This window comes from Dipodomys ordii, unplaced genomic scaffold, assembly GCF_000151885.1.
Source record: "Dipodomys ordii isolate 6190 unplaced genomic scaffold, Dord_2.0 Scaffold42, whole genome shotgun sequence".
Lineage (NCBI taxonomy): Eukaryota > Metazoa > Chordata > Mammalia > Rodentia > Heteromyidae > Dipodomys > Dipodomys ordii.
The window spans coordinates 3,099,174-3,121,460 of record NW_012267258.1 but is presented as its reverse complement, the minus strand read 5'-3'; the positions used below and the strand labels follow the sequence as shown (position 1 = coordinate 3,121,460).

The window sequence follows — 22,287 nt, the reverse complement described above, 5'->3', positions numbered from 1 at the left end:
GCCACCAAGTGAACAAGCAAGAGACCCTGAGTTCAAATCCCAGTACCATCAAAGCAGAGAAGACTTCCTAATATATAGGATAAGGGCCAACCACAATGTAGCCAGAGGACTAAATCTGGTACTGCAGTCAATTTTTGTGAATTAAGTTTTATTGAAAACAGCCACTCCCATTCACTCATTCATGGTCTATGGCTGCTTTTATTTCTCTCTACACTCACACCCTTCTGTGGCTGCTTTTGGTCTATAGCTGCAGAGGTGAGTCGTTATAGCAGAGTTGAGTATATGAGACAAAGACCATGATGCACATAGCCTACTACATTTACCTTTTACAAGAAAAAAAAAAAAGTTCAAGCCTCATTGAAGGCAGGGATCAAAGTGATCATTGGAGTTGTGCTGAGTTGAGAAGGAGGTCTACATTAAGATCTCTAGCCCTCCATCCCTAGAATTCCCTCCTGGTTTTGCAAACTCAATTTTGTCAGTTAAGTCATGAGGATCATTCCAAATCCTGTGTGGAACTCAGCAGGATATACATAAATGAAGTTAGTGAGTATAACGGTATAGAATTCAGCTGGGTGCAGGTGGCTCACGCCTATATTCTTAGCTGTTCAGGAGGCTGAGATCTGAGAATTGTGGTTCAAAGCCAGCCTGTGTAGAAATGTCCCTATGAGAATCTTATCTCCAATTAACCACTCAAAAAACCAGAAGTGGCACGGTCGCTCAAAGTGGTAGAACACTAGCTTCCAGTGAAAGAACTCAGGGACAGCCCCCCAGGCTCTGAGTTCAAACCACACAAATGACAAAAAAAGAAACCATAAGCTGACAATCCAAGTGTGTCTAGATATGTCATCAGTCCACTAGTCAGTAGCTTAATTTATTTTTGTTTCAAACAAGTCTCAGTACAATAAATTATCCATTCCCACCCCTCTTACTGAAGAAGGAAAAAAAAGAGAGAGAAAGAGACTCCAAGAGTCCCAGGTAAAACCCTTTCTTTAGAGAGACCTTTTTTTTTTTTTTTAACATGAATGGAAAAAGACATCTTCCCTAAGGTCCTGGATCAAAGACTCTCTGAAGATTCAGGGGAGAAACACCATCCTTCCCCCATCCTTTCTCCAAGAAAAACATCTCTACCATTCCTGATTCCCAGTCCATATGAGGGCATCCAAATTGTGGTAGATCTGAGTTTGGAAACCACAAGTAGGAGGGAGTGGTCTCTTTTTAGATATAGGACAATAGTGTCCCAGAGGGTCTGGATTTATCCTTTGAGGAAAGGAGAGTGGCCATAGTATAGGGCCTCCCCAGCCAGAAGGAGTATGAATCAGAGTTAAAGAGACCGTGGAGGCTGAGAAGGGGGAAAGCAATACAGTGCATTTCATCTCTAACCATTTAGATGTGTGAAGAGCAGATGGTAGTAATGGCTTCCATCACTGGAAGACCTTCCAATTGTTGGGAGATGGCTACATAGCACAGACTTCACCTGTTCCCCCATACACATCCAAGCTGTTTCTGGATAGATACTTTTGAGATTCCAGGGATCGAGATTGGCCCTGGACCAAAAGCAAAGGGCTGAAAAGATGCCCTTCTCATACAGCCCCCTTCTCTAGCCCCAAGAAGAGGGTGACCCTCACTTACACACGTTGACCCATTCTGTGACCTTGCATTCATCACACAGCACATAACAGCACCAGTGGAAGCGACAGTGGCAGCGTTCCACACGTGTCTGCCGAAGCACATTGTGCCCTCGCCCACAGCACAGGCTGCCACAGCCATCCAACAGGCGACTGGTCTTATTGCAGGCCCGGCCTCTTGTGCCAGGGGAGCCCACGGTGGGGTCTCGCTCACAGAAGTCAGGAGACTTCTCAAAGTAGACCAACTCTCCTGAGAGGCGCCGGGGGCGCAGACGAGGTTGAAAGGCTCCAGAATTCCGGTTGTGAGTATCGATGAAGATGGCTCTGCCCAGCCGCTCTTTCAAAGCTGCTCCCACGGCCCGGAACTCTGGGGCTGCTCTCCAGCATGTCTTGAACTGGCAGCTGCCTGATGTCCCATGACACTTGCATTTTCGCTTCAGGTTTTCAGTTACCACCTAGAAGCATCAGAGAGGAAAGAGGTGAGAAGAGGGCAACAAACCAAGTGCCACTCGTAATCCTCACTACTCATGAGACTGAGATCTGAAGATCGTGATTTGAAGCCAGCCAGGGCAGGAAAGCCTGTAAGATTCTTATCTCCTACTAACCACCAGAAAGCTGTAAGGGTAGCTGTGATTCAAGTGGGTAGAGCACTAGTATTAAGCAATAAAGCTCAGGGACAGTGGCCAGGCTCTCAGTTTAAGGCTCAGGATCACCACAGGAAGGAGGAGGAGGAGGAGGAGGAGCAGGAAGAGGAGCAGGAGGAGGAGCAGGAGCAGGAGCAGCAATAAGTAGATTACATGGATGCAGGAGAGGAAAGGGTAGAGAATGAAGGAGAGAGCAAAGGGAATATTAGAAGAGAAAGGGTAACTCTTCTTTTTTTGCGGGGGGTCCAGTCGTGGGGCCTGAACTCTGGGCGCTGCCCCTCAGCTCTTCAGCTCAAGGCTAGCGCTCTACCACTTGAGCCACAGCACCACTTCCATTTTGTGTGTGGGGGGGGGGTTCCAGTTGTGGGGCCTGAACTCTGGGCCTGGGCGCTGCCCCTCAGCTCTTCAGCTCAAGGCTAGCGCTCTACCACTTGAGCCACAGCACCACTTCCGGCTTTTTTCTTTTTGCTTATGTGGTGCTGAGGAATCAAACCCAGAGTCTCATGCATGCAAGGCAAGCGCTCTACCACTGAGCCACCTTCCCAGCACCTCTTCCTCTTCTTCTTTTTTTTTTTTTGGCCAGTCCTGGGGCTCGAACTTAGGGCCTGGGCACTGTCCCTGAGCTTCTTTTGCTCAAGACTAGTATTCTACCACTTGAGCAACAGCACCACTTCTGGCTTTTTCTATTTATATGGTACTGAGGAATCGAACCCAGGGCTTCATGAATGCTAGGCTAACGCTCTACCACTAAGCCACACTCCCAGCCAAAGGCAACTCTTTATGACTGAAGGATTGCCAAAGCAGTGTGATTTGCCCATTTAATCCCTATTTAGTAACAGAACCAAGACTGGACTTCAGTTGCCCTGACTCTCAATTCAATGCTATTTCCAGAATAACTACTGATAAAACGGGAAATGTGACCTACGGCACTCCCAAAAGCCTGTAGGACATACAGCTATAATAACAGCTGTCATGTAATGAGCCAAGGACTAGTCGTATATGGGGCTCACTGTTTGCTAGCTCAGCTTTAACATCACTGTAATTGTGGGTTATCATCAGGCTCTTTCCATAGATGTAAAACCTAGGCTGGGTGACTTGCTAATGGCAAGCGATGATCTCCTATGACACCTCATCCAGTTACTCTGCTGGGAATCTCAGACTCACTCTAGTCAGTTTTCAAAGAAAGAGAGAAACAGACATGGTGATACACACCTGTAATCCTAACACTGGAGAGGCTGAGGTAGGAGGCCAAACTTCTTAGGGCTACACAGCAAAACTTCATCACCAAAAGAAGAAAAGAAAATGGAAAAGAAAAAGGAAAGGGAAGAGGGAGCTGCTGGGTACTGGGTACAAGTGGCTGAAGCCTGTAATCCTAGCTACTCAGGAGACTGAGATCTGAGGATTGCAACTCAAAGCCAGCCTGGGCAGGAAAGTCTGTGAGACTTGTATCTCCAATTAACTATCAATAAGCTGGGGAAGGCAAGTCCAGTGGCTCATGCCTGTAACTCTTGCTACTCAGGAGCTGAGGTCTGAGGATCACAGTTCAAAGCCAGCCCTGGCAGGAAATCCTGTGAGACTCATCTCCACTAAACTATTTAGAAAATGCTGGAAGTGGAGGCTGTGGCTCAAGTGGTAGAGTGCTAGCCTTGAGCACAAAGCAGCTCAGGGACAGCACCTGGGCCCTGAGTTCAAGCCCCAAACAGGCAAAAAAAAAAAAAATCTGGAGAAGTAGAGTAGAGCTTTGGCTCAGAGCAGTAGTGCGCTAGCTTTGAGGGGGGGGGGGAAGCTCAGGAAAAGCATACTGGCCCTGAGTTAGAGCCCCATAACTGGCTTGTAGCTCCAGTGGTAGAGCACTAGCTTTGAAAAAGCTCAGAGACAGTACTCAGGCCCCAAATTCACACCCCAGTACCAGCACCAAAAAGGAGGAAGAGCCAAGTGTCGGGGGCTCATGCCTGTAATCCTAGCTACTCAAGAGGCTGAGATCTGAGTATCATGGTTCAAAGCCAGCCCAGGCAGGAAAAATCTGTGAGACTCTGATCTCCAATAAATCACCAGAAAACCTGAAGTGGCGCTGTGGCTCAAGTGGTAGAGTGCTCGCCTTGAGCTGAAGAGCTGAGGGGCAGCGCCCAGGCCCAGAGTTCAAGCCCCACAACCAACAAAAAAAAAAAAAGAAGAAGGAGGAGGAGGAGGAGGAAGAGAAAGAGGAAGAGGGGAGATAAAGGATAGAAAAACAAAATGGGAAATACCAGGGGATGGCAGGGCACTCACTGGTGGCTCACACCTGTAGTCCTAGCTACTCAGGAGGCTGACATCTGAGAATCACAGTTCAAAACCAGCCTGGGCAGAAAAGTCCTTGAGACTTTTACCTCCAGTTAACTATCAGAAAACCAAATGGAGCACTGTGAGCAAAAGAGCTCAGGGACAGTGCCCAGGCCCTGAGTTCAAATTCCTTGACTAACAAGAAATAGGAGGAGGAAGAAGAGGAGGAGGAGGAGCAGGAGGAAAAAAGAAACAAACGAAAGAAAACCTGGAGAGACCCAGGACAACAACACACACACACACACACACATACCTGGCGTCCCACCCTGTTGTTGTGGATCCTCATTCGTGCCTGGATGTCTCGAGGAGCTTCCCTGGAATCCAAGAAATCCCGAGAGAACTTCTCTCCAAAGTCCATGTCATGGTTACAGCCACCCCATTCCCATGTGTCCTGAGGGCCAGGGTTGGGGCCTGAACCAGGCACAGGGCTAGGCAGGGAGTGGGGGAAACTCTTGCCCCTAGATAGTGCTTGCAGCTGCAGCAGCTTGGCCCTCAGCCGGTCCTGCTCACCACTGCCCTTCCAGCCACAGCCACAGCTCACCAGCTTCCCCAGGCTGCAGGCTGTGGCGACTGCGTGCATGACCCCAGCTGCCAGCATGGAGAAGGAGAAAGCACTTTCCCGGAAACCTGGGGATGAGAAAGAAGGGTATAATGGTGCAAATAAAGTGGATAGGCGGAGGGGAATAGAGACGTAGTCCACCTCCTTGCCAGAAATTTTCTAACTGAATTTTAACCAGCTGAGTGAATTCAGAGAAGAAAGTCATGGGGCAGGAAAGAACGGACATGGTATCAGTCTCCTTATATATAAAGGGAGACCCACGGGTCCAATATGATCTCTAAGGCTCCTTCTCAGACACTGTAAACTCAGGTGCAGATGAAAGAGTCAGCCCAGAGGCAGAGACCCTCTAGATTGGGAGAGGACTGTGAGGAAGTCCCTGAGGGCTTTGAAGATGTGTTCAAGGAGTTCTACATCTGAAAGACTTAGAAATTCCCTAGCCCTGCAGGGAGCTTGGGTGATGGGTGAGGTGTGCCAAGCCGAACTCTTAGAGGTTCTTCTTTTATTTTTTTTTCAGGGTTATTTAAATTAGTCTTTTAACCAGTCTACCCTCTACTACTGGAACACCCCCAACACACTGGAGGCTGTGGGGCTGCCTTTCCCAGTCCCAGGTTCCTGGGTTTATATTTGCCCTTCAAGAGTGCCCTTTATGTTTATCCTAACCTGCCATTACCCTATAAAATACTAGGAGGAGAAGAAAAGGGGGTGGGGAATGGTGTGATTTTCCCAAAGGCCCTCTTAAAATCTTGACCTCTTCGTTGTTGTTGTTGTTGTTGTTTTTGGGGGGGGGGTCACAGAGGCTAAGGATGACAATGCTTTCCCAAGTTTAGATAGACTTGCTGATCATTTGGGTGTTGAAGCCTTTCCCTACCCCCCTGGCAAAAGAGTGGTCAGTCCATTGCTTCATTTTAAGCAAGGGTTTTTTGGTGCCCGGAGAAGAGAAAAGGCATCAGCTCCTTAGATCCTAGGCCTCTCTTACCCCAGGATCCAGGACTCCCAGGCCAGCCTCACAATCCCCCCCCCCCTACACACACACCCCCAATCCTCCAAGAGCTAAGCTGTTTGCACACGTCTTGGGAATTCCCCAGCAGTAGGCAGCTGCCTATTAACCCCCTAGTCCCCAAAGCATGACTCCCACCCCTAGGGTTTGCCCCCATGGATCTTTACTCCTCCAGGGCATGAACTTCCAGCAGGACTTGGGGAGAGGCAATGGAGCCTCCCAGACCATCCTTCCAGACCAGGCCAGCAGTGGCCTGTTCACCACCCCTCCAGCCATGCCTCACCTGCTCAGGTGAGTGACATCTGGGGCCCCCACAGCACGGAGGAAGGGGCTGCTCCCCAGCTTCAAAGCCATCAGGGTCTTTGTTCCCAGCTTTGGCTCCTGGGAACCCCAGCAATTAGGGGAGCAGGTTTAACCCTTAAACGGTTGGGGGCGTCACCCCACCCCCGCTGAGACTCTGGGGACACCAGCCTGGGCTTGTCCCGGTGGAGAGAGAAGGGAGAGGAAAAATGAGGGAGGGGGAGGGTGGGTGGGAGGACGTTTGAAGCTTCCAAAGTTGGGGCATCTCTGGTTCACAGGTGCAACCCCAGACAGCGCTGGGTGGAGGCAGGAAAGGGAGGGGGGCTGGCTAAGGAAAGGGGAACAGGCACTGGGCTGCCTTGCCAGCAGCCCGCAGGTGGAAGTAAAGAGACACAGACGGGTGGCCAGAGCCGGCTCTGCGTGGCTCCCAGGAGGGAAATTCCCGGAGAGGCCCCTCTCAGAGCGGTGAACTGGTCCCTTCTCGCCTCTACCTGCTCCCCCCCCCAAAAAAAAAACCCAACCCACCCCCTAAGCCTGGGCGGCAGCATTGACCCGCCCAGCCAGGCTCACCGCGTTTGAGGATGGCGCTGTGGTGCGGCAGGCGGCCACCGCCCTCGAGCGCTGAGCAGTTCCAGCGCTGGTCGCGCAGCTGGTGCTGACACTCGTGGACAGCAATGTGCAGACCCTGAAGTGCGGACGCTGTCACGTCGGGGCTGCGCAGGCACAGGCCTAGCTGACGCTTACTCAAGCCTGACAGTGTCAAGCACACTGTGTTGGCTGTCAGTGGCGGCTCACCGGGCAGCTTCAGGCCCAAAATTTCATTGCTTAAAGCCCTAGGAACCGAGAAGGCATCTTGGAGGGGGGGGGGAGTCTGTGGCCCAAGCCTCACATTCTCTCCAATATCCCCAACACACACACACACAAACACACACACACACACACACACTTCCCCATCCCAGCTGGAAGACAGGGACAACTCACCGACTGCACAAGGCCAAGAACAGGAGACCGGCGAGGCCCGAGGGCGGTGGCCGTAGCAGGGGCTCCTCCAGCATGTCGAAGCCCGGAGGCTCCGGTGGGCAGATGGGTCAACCGCCTGTTGGGCACGATGATTAGGGTTCTAGAAGAGGGTCCCAGAAACCTAAGGATGCTCTCCTTAAATGTCCTGAGCCACCGATGCCACCTCATTGATCTTTTTTACCCATCCCCTAACAAAGCAACTAGAATCACACCCCCCCAACTCTTGAGTTCTAGAGCCTTAAAGAGAAGACTCCAAGAGCACTCCCTCCCAACCCTATCCAATCAGACACAATGCTGGGCGCACACACACACACACACACACACACACACACACACACAGAGTTGGACTCTCCACCTCTCACTTCAGGACCTCACCCACTGCTCCCTCTTCCAGGGCCCCACAACTGGCTTCTCCACCCCTATGGGCTAGCAGAGAGATCAGGAAGGGGGTTCCCCACCACATGAGGGGATGTCCTTTCCAGGTGCTGACAATAGCAGGCAAGCTCTAGCAGAAGGGTCTAAGACCAGCCTCCCCGCCCCCACTTTATGCCCTGGCCCACCTAGCAGGAAAAGTAGAGAGGCTCCAGGTGTGACAAAGACCATGAAGGAAACCTGGCGCCAGCGAGGGACATTGTCCTCTTCTCTCTTCCCCCTCCCAACCCCTTTACCTAAGGACATGCTTTCTGGTCCCCACGTTTCTCAACCTCGGTCCCCACCTCTTTGCTCTCCAGTTCATTGCCCTCTAAATTTGGAGACACTCCTTTATTCTCTGTGCTTTTATCTCTAGCAATATCTCTGGCTCTCTCTGTGTTGTCTGTGCTCCTGTGGCTGGATGTGTATCTGTCTGTCTGTCTGACTTATCCATGTGCCTATCCGGTCCCAAATGTGTACCTCTCTGCCCTCCCTTGCTTTCCCAGGTCCCATTACCTCCAGTGGTTCGGGTTGCACGGTCTGCGACCCGCGCGGCTGCGTCGCCTGAGCTCCGCTTGGACTGCTTTAAACCGTGGGGAGATTGGATCGGGCTCTGCCCCCTCGGCAGAGCCGCATTCTTCCAGGGCCGGGCCACTCCTCTGCGCCGCTTCCCCAGCGCCGCCGCGGCCGCCGGGAGGAAGGGAGGGAGGAAGAAGGGAGGGAGTGATCAAGAGAACCAGCAAGCTAGAAAAGCACTGGGGGCTCTGCCTCGGCTCGGTCCTAACTTACAGGCGGCTCGACTGGAGCTGACGGAGCTGCGGCCCCTCCCCGAGCCCCGGGCATCCCCACCCCACCCCTTCGCACCCCCCCACCCCGCCTTGACCAGGGGAACACAGCCCTCTGCCCCCCCTTCCAGCGTACACATACACATACACACACACCCTTTCCCCCGACGCCCCGATTCAGGCTTGGCCCCACTGAAGGAGGAGACGGCTACAAGTCCCTCTCACCTGCTCTTGGGAGGGTTCAAAGATCCAGCCTAGGAAGAAAGCAGGACCTGATCCAAATGGCACTGTCTTTCATCATTTTCCCCTTTGCCTCAGTTTCTCCAGCGACAGCGGGGTGGATGGTGAGCTCCTTTAACAAGAGGAGGACGGAGCTGGACTGTCTTTGGTTTCAGACGTTGGACAGTCGCTTGGTGAGTCCAGCGAGTGAGCGCACCACGGGTCACTCGGAGCCCGCGGAGAAAGGCGCTGCGCCGCCGCCCCGCCGAGTGGCTTGGCCCCCGCCCACCTCGGAGCCCAAGCCTGCCCCTTGGGAGGGGTCAACTTTGGCCTCGGAATTTGGCCTGGAACACACACACACACACACACACACACACACACACACACACACGAACCTCAGGTAGTTCTGCCCTTGCGCCTCTCTTCCCTGGTAGGCAATCAAGGGTTTCTCTCCCGACATTTCTTGGTGGGGTTGCAATTCTCATGGCTGAGATTCCTGCTCCACGCTCGCAGATTTTCTTCCTAGGGTCTGAGGAAGGCCTCAAGTTTCCAAATTGAGCTCAGCTCATAGGCAACTGGGATAGAACCCAGTCTTGGGGTGTCCAGGCACAGGGTGGGGGAAAAGCCTTAAGGAATTCCAGCGGCAGTGAAGGGGTTAGGCGCCACCGCACTCCTGCTTGACTCACCCTCATAGCTCTAACCACTTCGGACTATTTTTGCCAGAGAGGGGCCCCAGGCTTCCCAACCGCCCCCAGCCCCTGCCAGACCGCAGCCCAAAGCATGGCTGGCCCCACGCACCCGAGGCGCATTGACTCAGAGACACCCCCCCCCCACTCCCCAGTAAGCAGAAGCTCTGGGTTGATATCCAGGAGACCACAGTCACCTCTTCATTGGGAGTGGCAGACAGTTCTGTTGGGCAGCCAGCTTGCAGTCTGTATCGTGACAGGTCTTGCCTTGTACTGAAGAGGTGACACTGGCTGGGAGGCAGAATAGTCTGCCAGGAGATCAGGGATTTAGATTCATTACATGTGTGTCTTGCAGCATGAACTCAGGCCTAGACACTATCCCTGAGCCCTTTTGCTCAAAGCTAGTGCTCTACCACTTCGAGCCACAGTATCATTTCAGGCTTTTTGAGAGTTCATTGGTGATACCAGTCTCATACATCTTCCTTCCCAGGCTAGCTTTGAACTATGATGTTCAGATCTCAGCCTCCTGAGTAGCTAAGATGACAGGCATGAGCCACCAGCACAACAGCTTTATTGGGATTTTTACTAACCATCTTATGTGTTAGACTGAACAGGCTGGGAGGCGAAAGTGCCAGGAGCTGATGACCTGAACAGCCTGGACCACCAAAGGTCACTTTTCTCTGATTTCCTACCCAAGAGATAGCGAACTCCAGACTTTCCTCTCCCCATGCTAAGTCATGTGTGGTGTTTGATGCCATTAGAATCCACACACTCTGTCCCAGTGATTTCCATCCTCACACCTGGATTCAGCAATCCCTATCCATGTCCTTGTCCTTTTCCCTACATGTCAGCTTGGGACTCCACCCAGGACCCTAGAGGACTTGGATGAGGTATGAAATTTCCTCACTTTCTCCATGGACCTTTGTATTTCTCCATATGTGGTCTCCCTCATGTTTCTTTTTTTCTTTTTCTCTTTTTTTCTTTCTTCCCTTCCTTCTTCTTCTTCTCCTCCTCCTCCTCCTCATACTCTTCCTCCTCCTCCTCCTTCTTCTTTTTTGGTGCTGGTCCTGGGTCATGAACTCAGGGCCTGGGCGTTGTCCCTGAACTTTTATTTATTTATTTTTGTTTTATTTATTTATTTATTTGGTTATCATGGGGCTTGAACTCTGGGACTGGGCACTGTCCCTCAGCTCATCAGCTCAAGGCAAGCCCTACACCACTTGAGTCACAGTGCCATTTCTGGTTTTTGGTAGTTAATTGGAGATCAGAGTCTCATGGACATAGACATTCCTACCTGGGCTGTCTTTGAACTGCAATCCTAGGATCTCAGCCTCCTGAATAGCTAGGATTACAGGCTTGACCACCAGTGCCTGGTGGCCTTGAACTTTTTTTTTGTCTTTTTTTTTGTGAAAATAATGTACAGAGGGGTTACAATTACATGGGCAAGCCTTGAACTTTTTTTTTTTTTTGGGTCCGGTCGTGGGGCTTGAACTCTGGGCCTGGGCGCTGTCCCTCAGCTCTTCAGCTCAAGGCTAGCACTCTACCACTTGAGCCACAGCGCCACTTCTGGCTTTTTTCTTTTTGCTTATGTGGTGCTGAGGAATCGAACCCAGGGCCTCATGCACGCAAGGCAAGCGCTCTACCACTGAGCCACCTTCCCAGCCCCATGCCTTGAACTTTTAAAATAAAGGCTAACACCCTACAACTTGAGCCATAGCTCCACTTCCAGCTTTTTTGGTGATTAATTGGAGATTAGAGTCTCACAAAATTACCTGCCCAAGTAGGCTTTGAACCATGATCCTCAGATCTCAGCCTCCAGAGTAAGTAGGCTTACAGGCATGAGCCACCTGGGACCCACACATGTTTAAATTTTTGTTTTACCTTGTTTTATTATTATTTATTTCTTTTTTTCCTCCTCTGATGCTATCTTATCAGAGTCCAGAATATGTAGTCAGGTGTCAAGAAGTGGTTGGAGTCAGAACTTCCACCCTAAGTTTCTACTTCTTAGTGATCTGGGGGATTCCCCCCAAGCTGGACTGTTCCAAAAGCAAAAACCTATACTCCTGCTTCCTCTTCCCCACTGAAGCCTAGCTCTGGGATAGGAGGCCACAGGCAGGCCTACTGGGTGGCCTGAGCTGGCCCACAGTGCCCTCGGCCCGACCGGTTGGCCTGAGCACTGACCCGCAGGCAGCTAGGGGGCGGTGGGACAGGCGGGGCCTGGAGAGGGCTGCGGGTGCACACCCATTGCCTAATACCCCAAGCACGCAGCCAACTCCAGGAAAGGGAGGGGCGGGAACCAGAGACCTTGACAAGGGCTGGGAGGGTGACAGGAGTGGGAAAGAAAGGGGCTGCCATCAGTGCAGGGAGGGAATGGGAGCAAGTTGACCTCCTTTTGCTCTTGATGAGAATAGGAGACTGATCTTCCCATCATGGAGATGGAGGGTGTAGCAAGAACAGTGAGGGAAGAACTCTGGGGCCCTGGAGGGCGGGGGTCAAAGAAAAGAGTGGGGGCCCCTGGAGATTGGGGGAGCTAGCAACTGAGGCGGTGGCTAAAGCTGGGCCAGCCTTTGGGAACCTCTCCCCCCCCACATACTATGTTTGCCTTGGCCCAGGGTCTCGGGTGACTCATCTGTTGCTAAGCCGCTGATAGGGGCGGCCAGGCTCGGGGAACCCAAATTATAGGCCCGGGAGGGATGGATGCGCCCGCGGCGGTGAGCTCAGCGGTGTTGCCTACCCTCCACCTCACACGCCTTCTGCTGCGGCGCTGAAAGCCACCACACGGGGGCACCAGAGGGGCCCAGCCACGCTACTCTACTCAGGAAGCCCTCGTATATTCAGCCGTGAGCCTCAAGGAATCTTCTAGATCACCCTAGAGAGAATTTACCCACACTCTTGTCTGAGATGAGCTCAGCCTTCTCAGTCCAAGAGGGCAATGCTACTGCCTGTTGGTGCTTCAAAGGAAGTAGGATCGATGGTCCACAAATGCTCAACCTTGGTCCCCTGGTATTCTGCCAGATTCCAAGGTCAAAAAAATAACTCCTTGCCACTTCAATATTTCTCCCCTATTTCTATTATAGAGGGTCGTTTTGCTACAGAATTTTCTACTTCAAGCCACTGGAATTATCTTCAGATGTGGTGATGCACACGTGTAATCCCAGCACTTGGGAAACCAAGGCAGGAAGATTATATACTTTTGAAGCCAGCTTGGGCCACAAGGTTCTGTCTTAAAACCAAAGATGATACAGACAAAAATACAGGGGAAAGAAGATTGGAGATGGAGTTGTGTTTTATAAAGGGTAAGTGAAGAGGATGAAGGAGCAAAGGCATGAAGATATCTGAGGAAAGACTTTCCCAAAGACAGAAAAAACAGGTGCACAGACATTGAGAAAGAAATGTGACTGATATGTTTAAGTAATGAGCAAGGAGATGAGTGAAGGTACAGGGAGAAATCTACAAAGGAAGGGTTGTAGACAATGAAGTTGGAGGACTAGAAAGGAAAATGCTTAGTGGCCATTTGGGTCATCTTTACTCTGCCCACTGTCAAGATTTTGGTTTGTGAGTAATATGAGGAATCATTGGGATATTTTGAGCAGAATGAATAGATGACCCAGCTAGGTGCCAGTGGCTCACACCTATAATCCTAGCTACTATGGAGGTTGAGACATGATGATCCATATTTGAAACCAGCCTGGGCAGGAAAGTCTGTGAGACTTCTATTTCCAATTAACCACAAAAAGCTGGATGTAAAACTGTGGCTGAAGAGTAGAGTGCTACTGCTGATTTTAAAAAGCTCAGGGACACTACCCAAGCCCTGTATTCAAGCCCCAAGAGCATGCACACACGAGTACGCGCGCGCGCGCACACACACACACACACACACTGGTTATGATATGGGGAATAGGTATAAGGGGCAAGGGCAGAAGCAGAGAGTTGTTAGGATACTATTGCAGGAAGTCAGACAGGAGGCAATATGTATGTAGCATTGGAAGTATTAGCCAGTAATTAGCATTAGAATGGGAAGGATGGTTCAGACGCTAAATATATTTTGTCTTATTTTTTGTGCTAGTAGTGGGGCTTGAATTCAGGGCTTCATACTGTCTCCTAGCTTTTTAACTCAAGGTTGGTGTTCTACCACTTGAGACACAGCTGCACTTTCAGCTTGTTGCTGGTTAATTGGAGATATGAGTCTCTTGGATTTGCCTGTCTGTGCTGACTATGAAACTGGATCCTCAGATCTCAGCCTTATGAGAAGCTAGGATTATGGGCATGAGCCACCAGCATTTGGCTCTGCATTTGTTAAAGGCAGGGCTGGGTGCAGGTGGCTCATACGTGAAATCTTAGCTCCTAAGGAGGCTGAGATCTAAGGATTGAGTTTTATAGTCAGCCTGGAGAAGAAAATCTATGAGACTCTTATCTCCAATTAACTACCTCCCCAAAAAAGCCAGAAATGGAGATGTGGCTCAAAGTGTCAATCAAGCCCCAGGACTGGTACCAAAATAAAAAGACCGAGGTAGGGTTTGCTGTTAGTTCAACAAGATCGAGGTAGGGTTTGCTGTTAGTTCAACATAGAGTATGAAACAGATTCTTCAAGGACAATTCCAAATGTTTTTATCTGAGCAACTGAAAGAATAGACTTGCCATTTACTGAGATGGAATGACTGAAGAAAGCCAGTGGAGGAGTTCAGTTTTGGATATGGGGATTATTATTTTTTTTTTGCCAGTGCTGGGGCTTGAACTCAGGGCCTGGGCACTGTCCCTGAGCTTCATTTGCCCAAGGTTGGCACTCTACTGCTTGAGCCACAACACCACTTCTGCCTTTTTCTGTTTGTGTGGTACTGAGGAATCCAACCAAGGGCTTCATGCATGCTAGGCGACCACTCTACCACTAAGCCACATTCCCAGTCCTGGAGATGGGGATTTTAAGGTGCTTGTTTAAGTATTAGATATGTAAGACCAGTGTTCAGGGCCAGAGATATAAACTAGAAAGAATGAGATTCGAAGTTTACTGGGGAAGTTTGAGTAAACTGAGAAGATCAGATGAAACTAGAATACATATTTCTTTATTTTTGCCATGGGGGGAGGGACGAGGGGGAGCGCAGAAGGGCAGAGGGAGAAGGACAAACTCAGTTTATTGTACATGCTAGGCAAGTGCTTCACCACTGACCTGTACCCTGTATGTACTGATATTTATTTATTGTATTTATTTATTGTGGTGCCTGGGATTGAACCCAAGGCATCAAGCATGCTAGACAAGCACTACTGCTAAGGTAAATCTCCACCCCCTATAATATTTTTTTGTACCATCCTAGGGCTTGAACTCAGAGCCTGAGCACTGTCCCTGAACTTTTGTGCTCAAGGCTAGTGCTCTATCTTGATCCACAGCTCCACTTTTGGCTTTTTGGTTGTTAATTAGAGATGAGTCTCAAGGGATTTTTCTGCCCAAGCTGGCTTTGAATGGTAATCTCAGCCTACTGAGTAGCTTGGATTACAAGCATGAGCCACAGGTACTGTACTGCAATGTTTAGAGAGTAGGCAAACAAAAAGGATTGAGCCAGGCACTGGTGGCTCATGCCTGTAATCCTAGCCATTCAGGAGGCTGAGATCTGAGGATTGTGGTTCAAAGGTAGCCCAGGCAGGAAAGTCCGTGAGACTCATTTCCAATAAACCACTAGTGGTAGAGTGCTAGCTTTGAGCTGAAGAGCTCAGGGGCAGCATCCAAGCCCAGAGCTCAAGCCCCATAACTGACCAAAAAAATTAAAAAAGGATTGAGGTAAGGAGACAGGGAGGAGAGCAGCCAGTGAGGCAGACATGGTACCTTGCCAGGCAAGGTGGCTCAATCTTGTAATGCCAGGTATTTGGGAGGTGGAGATAGGGAGATCATGGTTCTAGCCTAGCCCAGACACAAAATAGAAAGTTCAGGAAAGTCTGACTCTGTCAGTCTGTCATTCCAAGCCACTGGGAAAGAAGAAGATCACAGTCTATTCCAAATATAAAATAAGACTCTATGTTGAAAATAACTAATGTAAAAAGGGGCTAGTAGAGTGGTTCAGGTGTTACAGTGCTTTCCTAGAAAGCATGAGGCCCTGAGTTCAAACCCATTACCATGGGAGGGGTAGGGGGCAAGAGGATATCCAACAATGTCTCATAGAAGGCTGGTTAAAATGAGAATGAAGCCAGGTATCAGTGACTCACACCTGTAATCCTAGCCACTCAGGAGGCTGAGATCTGGGGATCACAGATCAAACCCATCCCAGGTAGGAAAGTCTGTGAGATTCTTATCTCCAGTTAATCACAGAAAAAGCCAGAAGAGGCACTATGGCTAAAGTGATAGAGTGCTAGACTTGAGCAAAAGGAGCTCAGTGCCCAGGCCCAGAGTTCAAGTCCCAGGACTGGAAAAAAAAAAAAGAAGAAAGAAAGAAAAAGAAAAAAAAGATGAGAATTAAGAATTGGCTATTGCTAGCCACTGGTGACTCACACCTATAATCCAAGATACTCAGCAGGCTGAAATCTGAGGATTGTGGTTCAAAGCCAGCCCAGATAGGAAAGCCTATGAGACTCTTATCTCCAATTAACACCCCTTCCCTCCATAAAGCCAGAAGATGAGCTGTGACTCAAGTGGTAGAGGGCCAGCCTTGAGCACAAAAGTTCAGGCACAATGCTCAAGTCTTGAGTTCAAGACCCAGGACTGGAACAACAACAACAAAAAAGAGGCCACACAAAGGTTCATAGTGATTTTGATAAGGATGTATAATAGTATGATTCAAAGGGATGGAAATTAAGAGATCGTAGGTTATTTCCTCAGAATGGAAAACAGGAAGGAAAGAAAGAAGCTGGATACCAGTGGCTCAGGCTTATACTTAGGAAATTTAGATCAGAAGAATTGAGGTTCAAAGACAACTAGGCAGAATGGACAATTAACCAACAAAAAGCTGGGCTCAAGGGTTGGCTCAAGATATAGAGTACCAACTGTGAGCAAAAGCTTGAGGCCCTAAGATCAAGCCCCAATATGGGCAGAAAACCCAGCAAGCTAGCAAGCGAGAGAGAGGAAGAGAGGAAGGAAGGGAGGGAGGGAAGGAGGAAGAAAAGGGATGGAGGGAGAAAAGGGAGGGAAGGAGGGAGGAAGAAAAAGGGAAGGAGGAATAAAGGGAGGAAGGAAAGAAATTAAAAACGAAATCATAGGCCATAAATAATGTTCCTGTCCCTTCTAAGCCCCCACATATACCCCTGGGAAACAGAGGAACACGGAATTGTTCCTGGGATGTTGGAACAAAGAGCACTGGCTCCTTTCCTCTCTTCCCACTGCTGAGTAGTTCCAGTAGCCACAGTCTCTGTCTTCAAACCTACTTTTTCCACCCTTGTGGGGTTGTATCAGTCTACTAAGTGTGACCCATGCCCTAGCCAGGAGAAATAGCTAGGGGACAAAGGACAGGTTATCCGTATAGATTGTTCATTTACTTGAGTCATCTCTGAGTCAGACAAGTTTCTGGGTCTCCTGTCATTGCTGCCACCCCCCCCCACCCCTCATTTCTGACACACTGCCCCGGGCAGTGACTGTGACAAAGTAACTCAATGATCTCTTGATGAGCTAAATTCCAAAACTCTTTGGAAAGAGTTCCTAGTCTCCCTCCTCAGAACTCGGAATTTCTGAAAACACCAATATAGGGCAAGTTGCACCCTTAGAACACATGAATAATCTTATTTGTGTGTTTTACACACACACACACACAAAGCCACTTGTGCTGTCCTGGACCCATATGCTACTCCATGTCTCTCTTCCCAGCCAGCTTCATTTGGTCGGTCCACCCCGACACCCCACCCCCGGGAATCCCCCACCACAACTCCACCCATGCCCCTTTATCCCTCTTTTCCTTCTCTGTCCAGCCGTCGGGGGTTCCTGGGCGGGGGAAGTGTCTCCCCAGAGATGCTGGCCTGAACCACAGCTTTCCTTCTAGCATTCAGGATTGGTGGGGGGAGAGAAAGGACACCGACGTGGGGGGGGGCTGGGTGACGTCGAGGGGACAGCCCCACCGAATATGATCTAGGCAGTTAGGGCTATACAGGCGGGTTCTCCCTAAGCACACTGTGGCCGCGCCCCCTGGCGGATGCTCGGCCCCGACGGGGCTCCGGACACGAAGAGGAGTGAAGCAGGCGCGCGCGTGGGAGGGCGCCCCAAGGGGAGGGGTCGGCGGCCAGTGCAGACCCGGAGGCGGGGGCCACCAGGCAGGGGGCGGGGGGGCGAGCCCCGACGGCCAGCCTGTCACCTCTCTGCTCAGACGGGCGGGAGCCACAGCCCCGCTCTCTGCCCATTGTCTTGCGCCCCTGACCAGTGCGCCCTGGTGCCACATTGCGGGCCCGGCAGCCTCTTCTCGTCATTCCAGCCAGCGCCGCAACTATAAGAGGCGGTGCTGCCCGCTGTGGCCGCCTCAGCCCACCAGCCGGGACAGCGAACCATGCTGCCCGCCGCCCGCCTCCAGGGTTGTTAAGAGTCAGACTGCGAACTCTCACCACTGCCGCCACCGCCGCGTCCGGTCCCACCGTCGCGGGCAGCAGCCAAAGCCAGCCACAACTGCAACACAGAACCGGCAAGGCCAGACAGGCCATGGGGCGCTGGGCTCTGCTGCCCAGCTGGGTTTCTGCTACTTTGCTACTGGCACTGGCCGCTCTGCCTGCAGCCCTGGCTGCCAACAGCAGTGGCCGATGGTGGTAAGTGAGTTGTTGCGGGGTCGCCACTTGTCCTGGGGCGCCCAGCCAGCCCTCCCCAGCTCCTACGCTGTGGGATCCCTCAGCCCACAGATTCTCTGGGCTCTCTGACTTCACTCCACCACAAACAGGGTGCTCTGGCCCAGAGACTTGAGCTCAGCCAAAGTTGGTGAATGATCTGCCAGCCACCCCCCCTCCCCTCTTGTCCCCCTTGAGACCCAGGGAACTCTAGTGGGAAGCTCACTCCCCATCTAACATCACGCATCTACTTTGAACCCCAGTTCCAGCCTTATGCCTGTGGCTGCCCTGCAGGTCTTCTCAGGTCAGGAATCCAAGTTGTGTTCCCTTCAAAAGGAGTTGAGGAGAGGGTGGTTTTCCTAAGCATTTTAAGCCTTGGGTGGGCAAAGACCATAGGCCAGGATTTCCTCGCAGGGACTGACCAGAAGTAGGCTGGGAAAGCCAAAATACACACATAGTCTCTGGGTTCCCCATTCCTCCTGGGTCCAGCCTCTTGGACAGAGGCTGGACGCCCCTGCTGGGAGCAGCCTTAAGACCCCTAGGGATACAAAAACAAAAACAAAAAACCAAAAACAAAAAGCTGAATGTGAAGTTCTTTTTAACTAGTAAGCCCAGGAGCACCTAGTCATTACCTTATTGTTGATCTGCCGCCGTTCTCTGCCGGCACCCGACCCCAGAGTAGGCACCCGAGGACAGGGTAGGTATAGCCTTTATGGATAGGGTGTTGTTCCCTTTCCCGTGCCTGAACTTTCATTCTGCGTCCTACTAGGGGCATCGTGAACGTAGCCTCCTCCACGAACCTGCTGACGGACTCCAAGAGTCTCCAGCTAGTACTGGAACCCAGTCTGCAGCTGCTAAGCCGGAAGCAGCGGCGTCTGATCCGCCAGAACCCGGGGATCTTGCACAGCGTGAGCGGTGGGCTGCAGAGCGCCGTGCGCGAGTGCAAGTGGCAATTCCGGAACCGCCGCTGGAACTGCCCCACGGCTCCGGGGCCCCACCTCTTCGGCAAGATTGTCAACCGAGGTGGGTGCCCAGGAAGGCGACGCTTCCGGGACTAGGGGAAACGCAAGGTCACCCCCAGGGCATAGGCGGGCGAGTTGCAAGGGAAGATGTCCCACACGCCCGCAGTGTTTCACCATCAACCTGCCAAGCGCCTCGTGCCTAGCCATTAGATCCGGGCCAGACTTTCTACCAGGTTTTTTTTCTTCTTCTTCTTTCCCTTAGACACACACTTTGGGCATAAAACTTTAACTTTTCAAAGCCACTCCTCTCCCACCCCAGTCCCCAAGAGAAAGGCAATTCCAGATCGTGCATGCTGGGAGACGGGGGTCACCTTTCCCCGGTTTTTCTCAAAGATGTCTGGAAATCTGCTTTCTGCGGGCATATGTCCTGCTTCGGTGCCCAGCCACGTTTGCATCACCAACATGATACTTTGGGCTACGAAAGTCTCGGCAAGGCAGAGTTTCTTCCGCTCCCCTCTTTTCCGTTTTGCCTCTGTTGCTGTCCCACTTCCGTTCTACAGACCAAAAAATCGCCCCCAAAGAGTCTTCTCCCTAAGGTGTGATTACAAGCGGAGTTCATGGGTGCGTGCCCACGCACCTGCCTTCTCCGTGAGACCCGGAGAGCAGCTTTCCAGCGCTGCCGGTCCATCCAGATCTCAGGGCTCCAACCTCAGGGTCCTAAGCCCTGCAAGGGGCGTTGCTGGCACGCCCCCCCCCCTCGCTCCTTCTCAACTCGGGTTTCCTTCATTTCCCCAGGCTGTAGGGAAACCGCGTTTATCTTCGCCATCACCTCAGCGGGAGTCACCCATTCGGTGGCGCGCTCCTGCTCTGAGGGTTCCATCGAGTCTTGCACGTGTGACTACCGGCGACGTGGCCCCGGGGGTCCCGATTGGCACTGGGGGGGCTGCAGCGACAACATCGACTTCGGCCGCCTCTTCGGTCGAGAGTTCGTGGACTCGGGCGAGAAGGGGCGGGACCTGCGCTTTCTCATGAACCTTCACAACAACGAGGCGGGCCGGACGGTAAGGCGCCTAAATGGCTCTGTCCGCACCCTAAGCGGAGTGGCAGCGAAGTAAATGTCAGTAATGCGGATAGGGGCGCTAGGAAAGAGTATCCTTACGGAGCTGGAGGCTTGGGAAGAGCTGGAGAAAAGAAGACATTAGTGATCGAGTGCAAAGGGATATATACCTGTGTTGCCCGGTGGTGCCCGTGGCTTCACGTCTGTAATCCTAGCTATTCAGGAGGCTGAGATCTGAGAATAGCGGTTCGAAGCCAGCCTGGGCAGGGAAGTCTGTTAAGACTTCTTACCTCCATTGAACCACCAAAAAGCCAGAAGTGGAGCTGTGGCTCAAGTAGCAGGGTTCAAGTCTTGAGCAAAACAGCTTAAGGACGGCAACCAGAGCAAAAAAAAAAAAAAAAAAGGCTCCAGGACAAAGACGAGACCCTGACTTCAAAGCCCTAGTACAGGCGCGCGCGTGCCCCCCCCATGCGCGCGCGCGCGCGCGCGCGCGCACACACACACACACATGGGTGGGGTGGGGAGAATACCTGTGTTGAAAGAAGTTACAAGACATGTCACCCACAGAATATATTTCCTGCCACCCCCTCTATCAAACTATTTTGAAAATTAGGCTGTAAGGCCCGAGATTGACTCGACGGCTTGGAGCCGAGTTTGGTCCAGGGCCCAAATCTCTGCAAGGGACAGTTTGCGCCATCCTCGCCCTGGGTTCTTGTCTGGGCTTTTGGCTTTTGCTGAGGTCCCAGCAGCGTCCAGAAGGGGGCAGTATCTGGGATGATGGTGGCTCTTGGCTCTGACTATGCCTTGGGGGACACTGATTTTCCCATCTCCCTCCAGACCGTCTTCTCCGAGATGCGCCAGGAATGCAAATGCCACGGGATGTCCGGCTCGTGCACGGTGCGCACCTGCTGGATGCGGCTGCCCACGCTGCGCGCCGTGGGCGATGTGTTGCGCGATCGCTTCGACGGCGCCTCTCGGGTCCTTTACGGCAACCGAGGCAGCAATCGCGCTTCCAGAGCCGAGCTGCTGCGCCTCGAGCCCGAAGACCCCGCGCACAAGCCCCCTTCCCCCCACGACCTGGTCTACTTCGAGAAATCGCCCAACTTCTGCACGTACAGCGGACGCCTGGGGACCGCGGGCACTGCCGGGCGCGCCTGCAATAGCTCGTCGCCAGCGCTGGACGGCTGCGAGCTCCTTTGCTGTGGCCGGGGTCACCGCACGCGCACGCAGCGCGTCACCGAGCGCTGCAACTGCACCTTTCACTGGTGCTGCCACGTCAGCTGCCGCAACTGCACGCACACGCGCGTACTGCACGAGTGTCTGTGATGCGTGGCGCGGACTCGTCCCCCTGCCCCACCCCCACCCTCAGATCGCTCTCCTCCAGTCCTCTCCTCCAGTCCACACTCGCTACCACTCAAGACCCTGGTTGATCAATCGCCCACCCCCGGGGCATTCTGTCTCTCCCACCTCCTCCTTACCTGGGGATTCCTCAAACCACTCACCTGGGGCTGCATGAACCCTCTTTGCCATCCTGAGGGACCTGCCCTGACCTACCTCCCTCCCTCTCCGCGGGAGACCCCCTTGTTGCACTGGCCCCTACTTGGTCTGGAGGTGAGAGAAGGATTTGTCCCCTCTCCTCTAGGGGAAGGGGGCGGGCTTCAGCTCCACTGTGCCAGCGACCTCTGCGTCTTTTTCCTTCCCTCTTGTCCTCTTTCCTCTGGGTCCCTACCGGTCCCCCCTACATTTCCAGCCGAGGTGCAAATCCTGAGCATTCGCCTTCCTATTAAGGCCTTTCTCCTCTCCACTGGTAGCTGAAGCAGGAGTGAAAAGGGCAGCTGTGATGATGTGGAAAATGGGGAACCCAGCAGAAAAATCTCCATTCTCTCTCCCAGCTTCTATCATGAAGCCATTGAACAGCTGTGAGCCAAGCCTCCCTCTGCTGCCTCCTACCCCTTCCTGTCCTGCCTCCTCATCAGTGTGTAAAT

At 52.1% G+C, this 22,287-nt stretch overlaps 2 protein-coding genes across 2 annotated transcripts; one reads left to right on the top strand and one right to left on the bottom strand.

The window, feature by feature from the left end:
- Positions 1 to 909: 909 nt before the first annotated feature.
- On the bottom strand, positions 910 to 7,544 carry Wnt10b (wingless-type MMTV integration site family, member 10B). Its single transcript, XM_013018762.1, has 4 exons — positions 7,426 to 7,544; positions 7,015 to 7,277; positions 4,842 to 5,215; positions 910 to 2,080 (listed from the first exon to the last, which is right to left on the bottom strand). The coding sequence occupies exons 1-4, from the start codon at positions 7,497 to 7,499 to the stop codon at positions 1,622 to 1,624; spliced, it is 1,170 nt and encodes a 389-aa protein (XP_012874216.1). The 5' UTR covers positions 7,500 to 7,544; the 3' UTR covers positions 910 to 1,621.
- Positions 7,545 to 17,848: 10,304 nt separating this feature from the next.
- Wnt1 (wingless-type MMTV integration site family, member 1) lies at positions 17,849 to 21,650 on the top strand. Its single transcript, XM_013018764.1, has 4 exons — positions 17,849 to 18,268; positions 19,053 to 19,306; positions 20,041 to 20,306; positions 21,140 to 21,650. The coding sequence occupies exons 1-4, from the start codon at positions 18,165 to 18,167 to the stop codon at positions 21,626 to 21,628; spliced, it is 1,113 nt and encodes a 370-aa protein (XP_012874218.1). The 5' UTR covers positions 17,849 to 18,164; the 3' UTR covers positions 21,629 to 21,650.
- Positions 21,651 to 22,287: the final 637 nt, after the last annotated feature.

What these genes read in the sequence shown, in the direction of transcription:
- Wnt10b (XM_013018762.1), bottom strand. Translation starts at nt 7,499, where the DNA reads ATGCTGGAGGAGCCCCTGCTACGGCCACCGCCCTCGGGCCTCGCCGGT. An exon ending in TTCTTGGCCTTGTGCAGTCG is followed by an intron (nt 7,278 to 7,425) that starts GTGAGTTGTCCC and finishes CTCGGTTCCTAG; the next exon opens with GGCTTTAAGCAATGAAATTT. An exon ending in CAGCGCCATCCTCAAACGCG is followed by an intron (nt 5,216 to 7,014) that starts GTGAGCCTGGCT and finishes TCTCATCCCCAG; the next exon opens with GTTTCCGGGAAAGTGCTTTC.
- Wnt1 (XM_013018764.1), top strand. Translation starts at nt 18,165, where the DNA reads ATGGGGCGCTGGGCTCTGCTGCCCAGCTGGGTTTCTGCTACTTTGCTA. An exon ending in AACAGCAGTGGCCGATGGTG is followed by an intron (nt 18,269 to 19,052) that starts GTAAGTGAGTTG and finishes GCGTCCTACTAG; the next exon opens with GGGCATCGTGAACGTAGCCT. An exon ending in CGGCAAGATTGTCAACCGAG is followed by an intron (nt 19,307 to 20,040) that starts GTGGGTGCCCAG and finishes TCATTTCCCCAG; the next exon opens with GCTGTAGGGAAACCGCGTTT.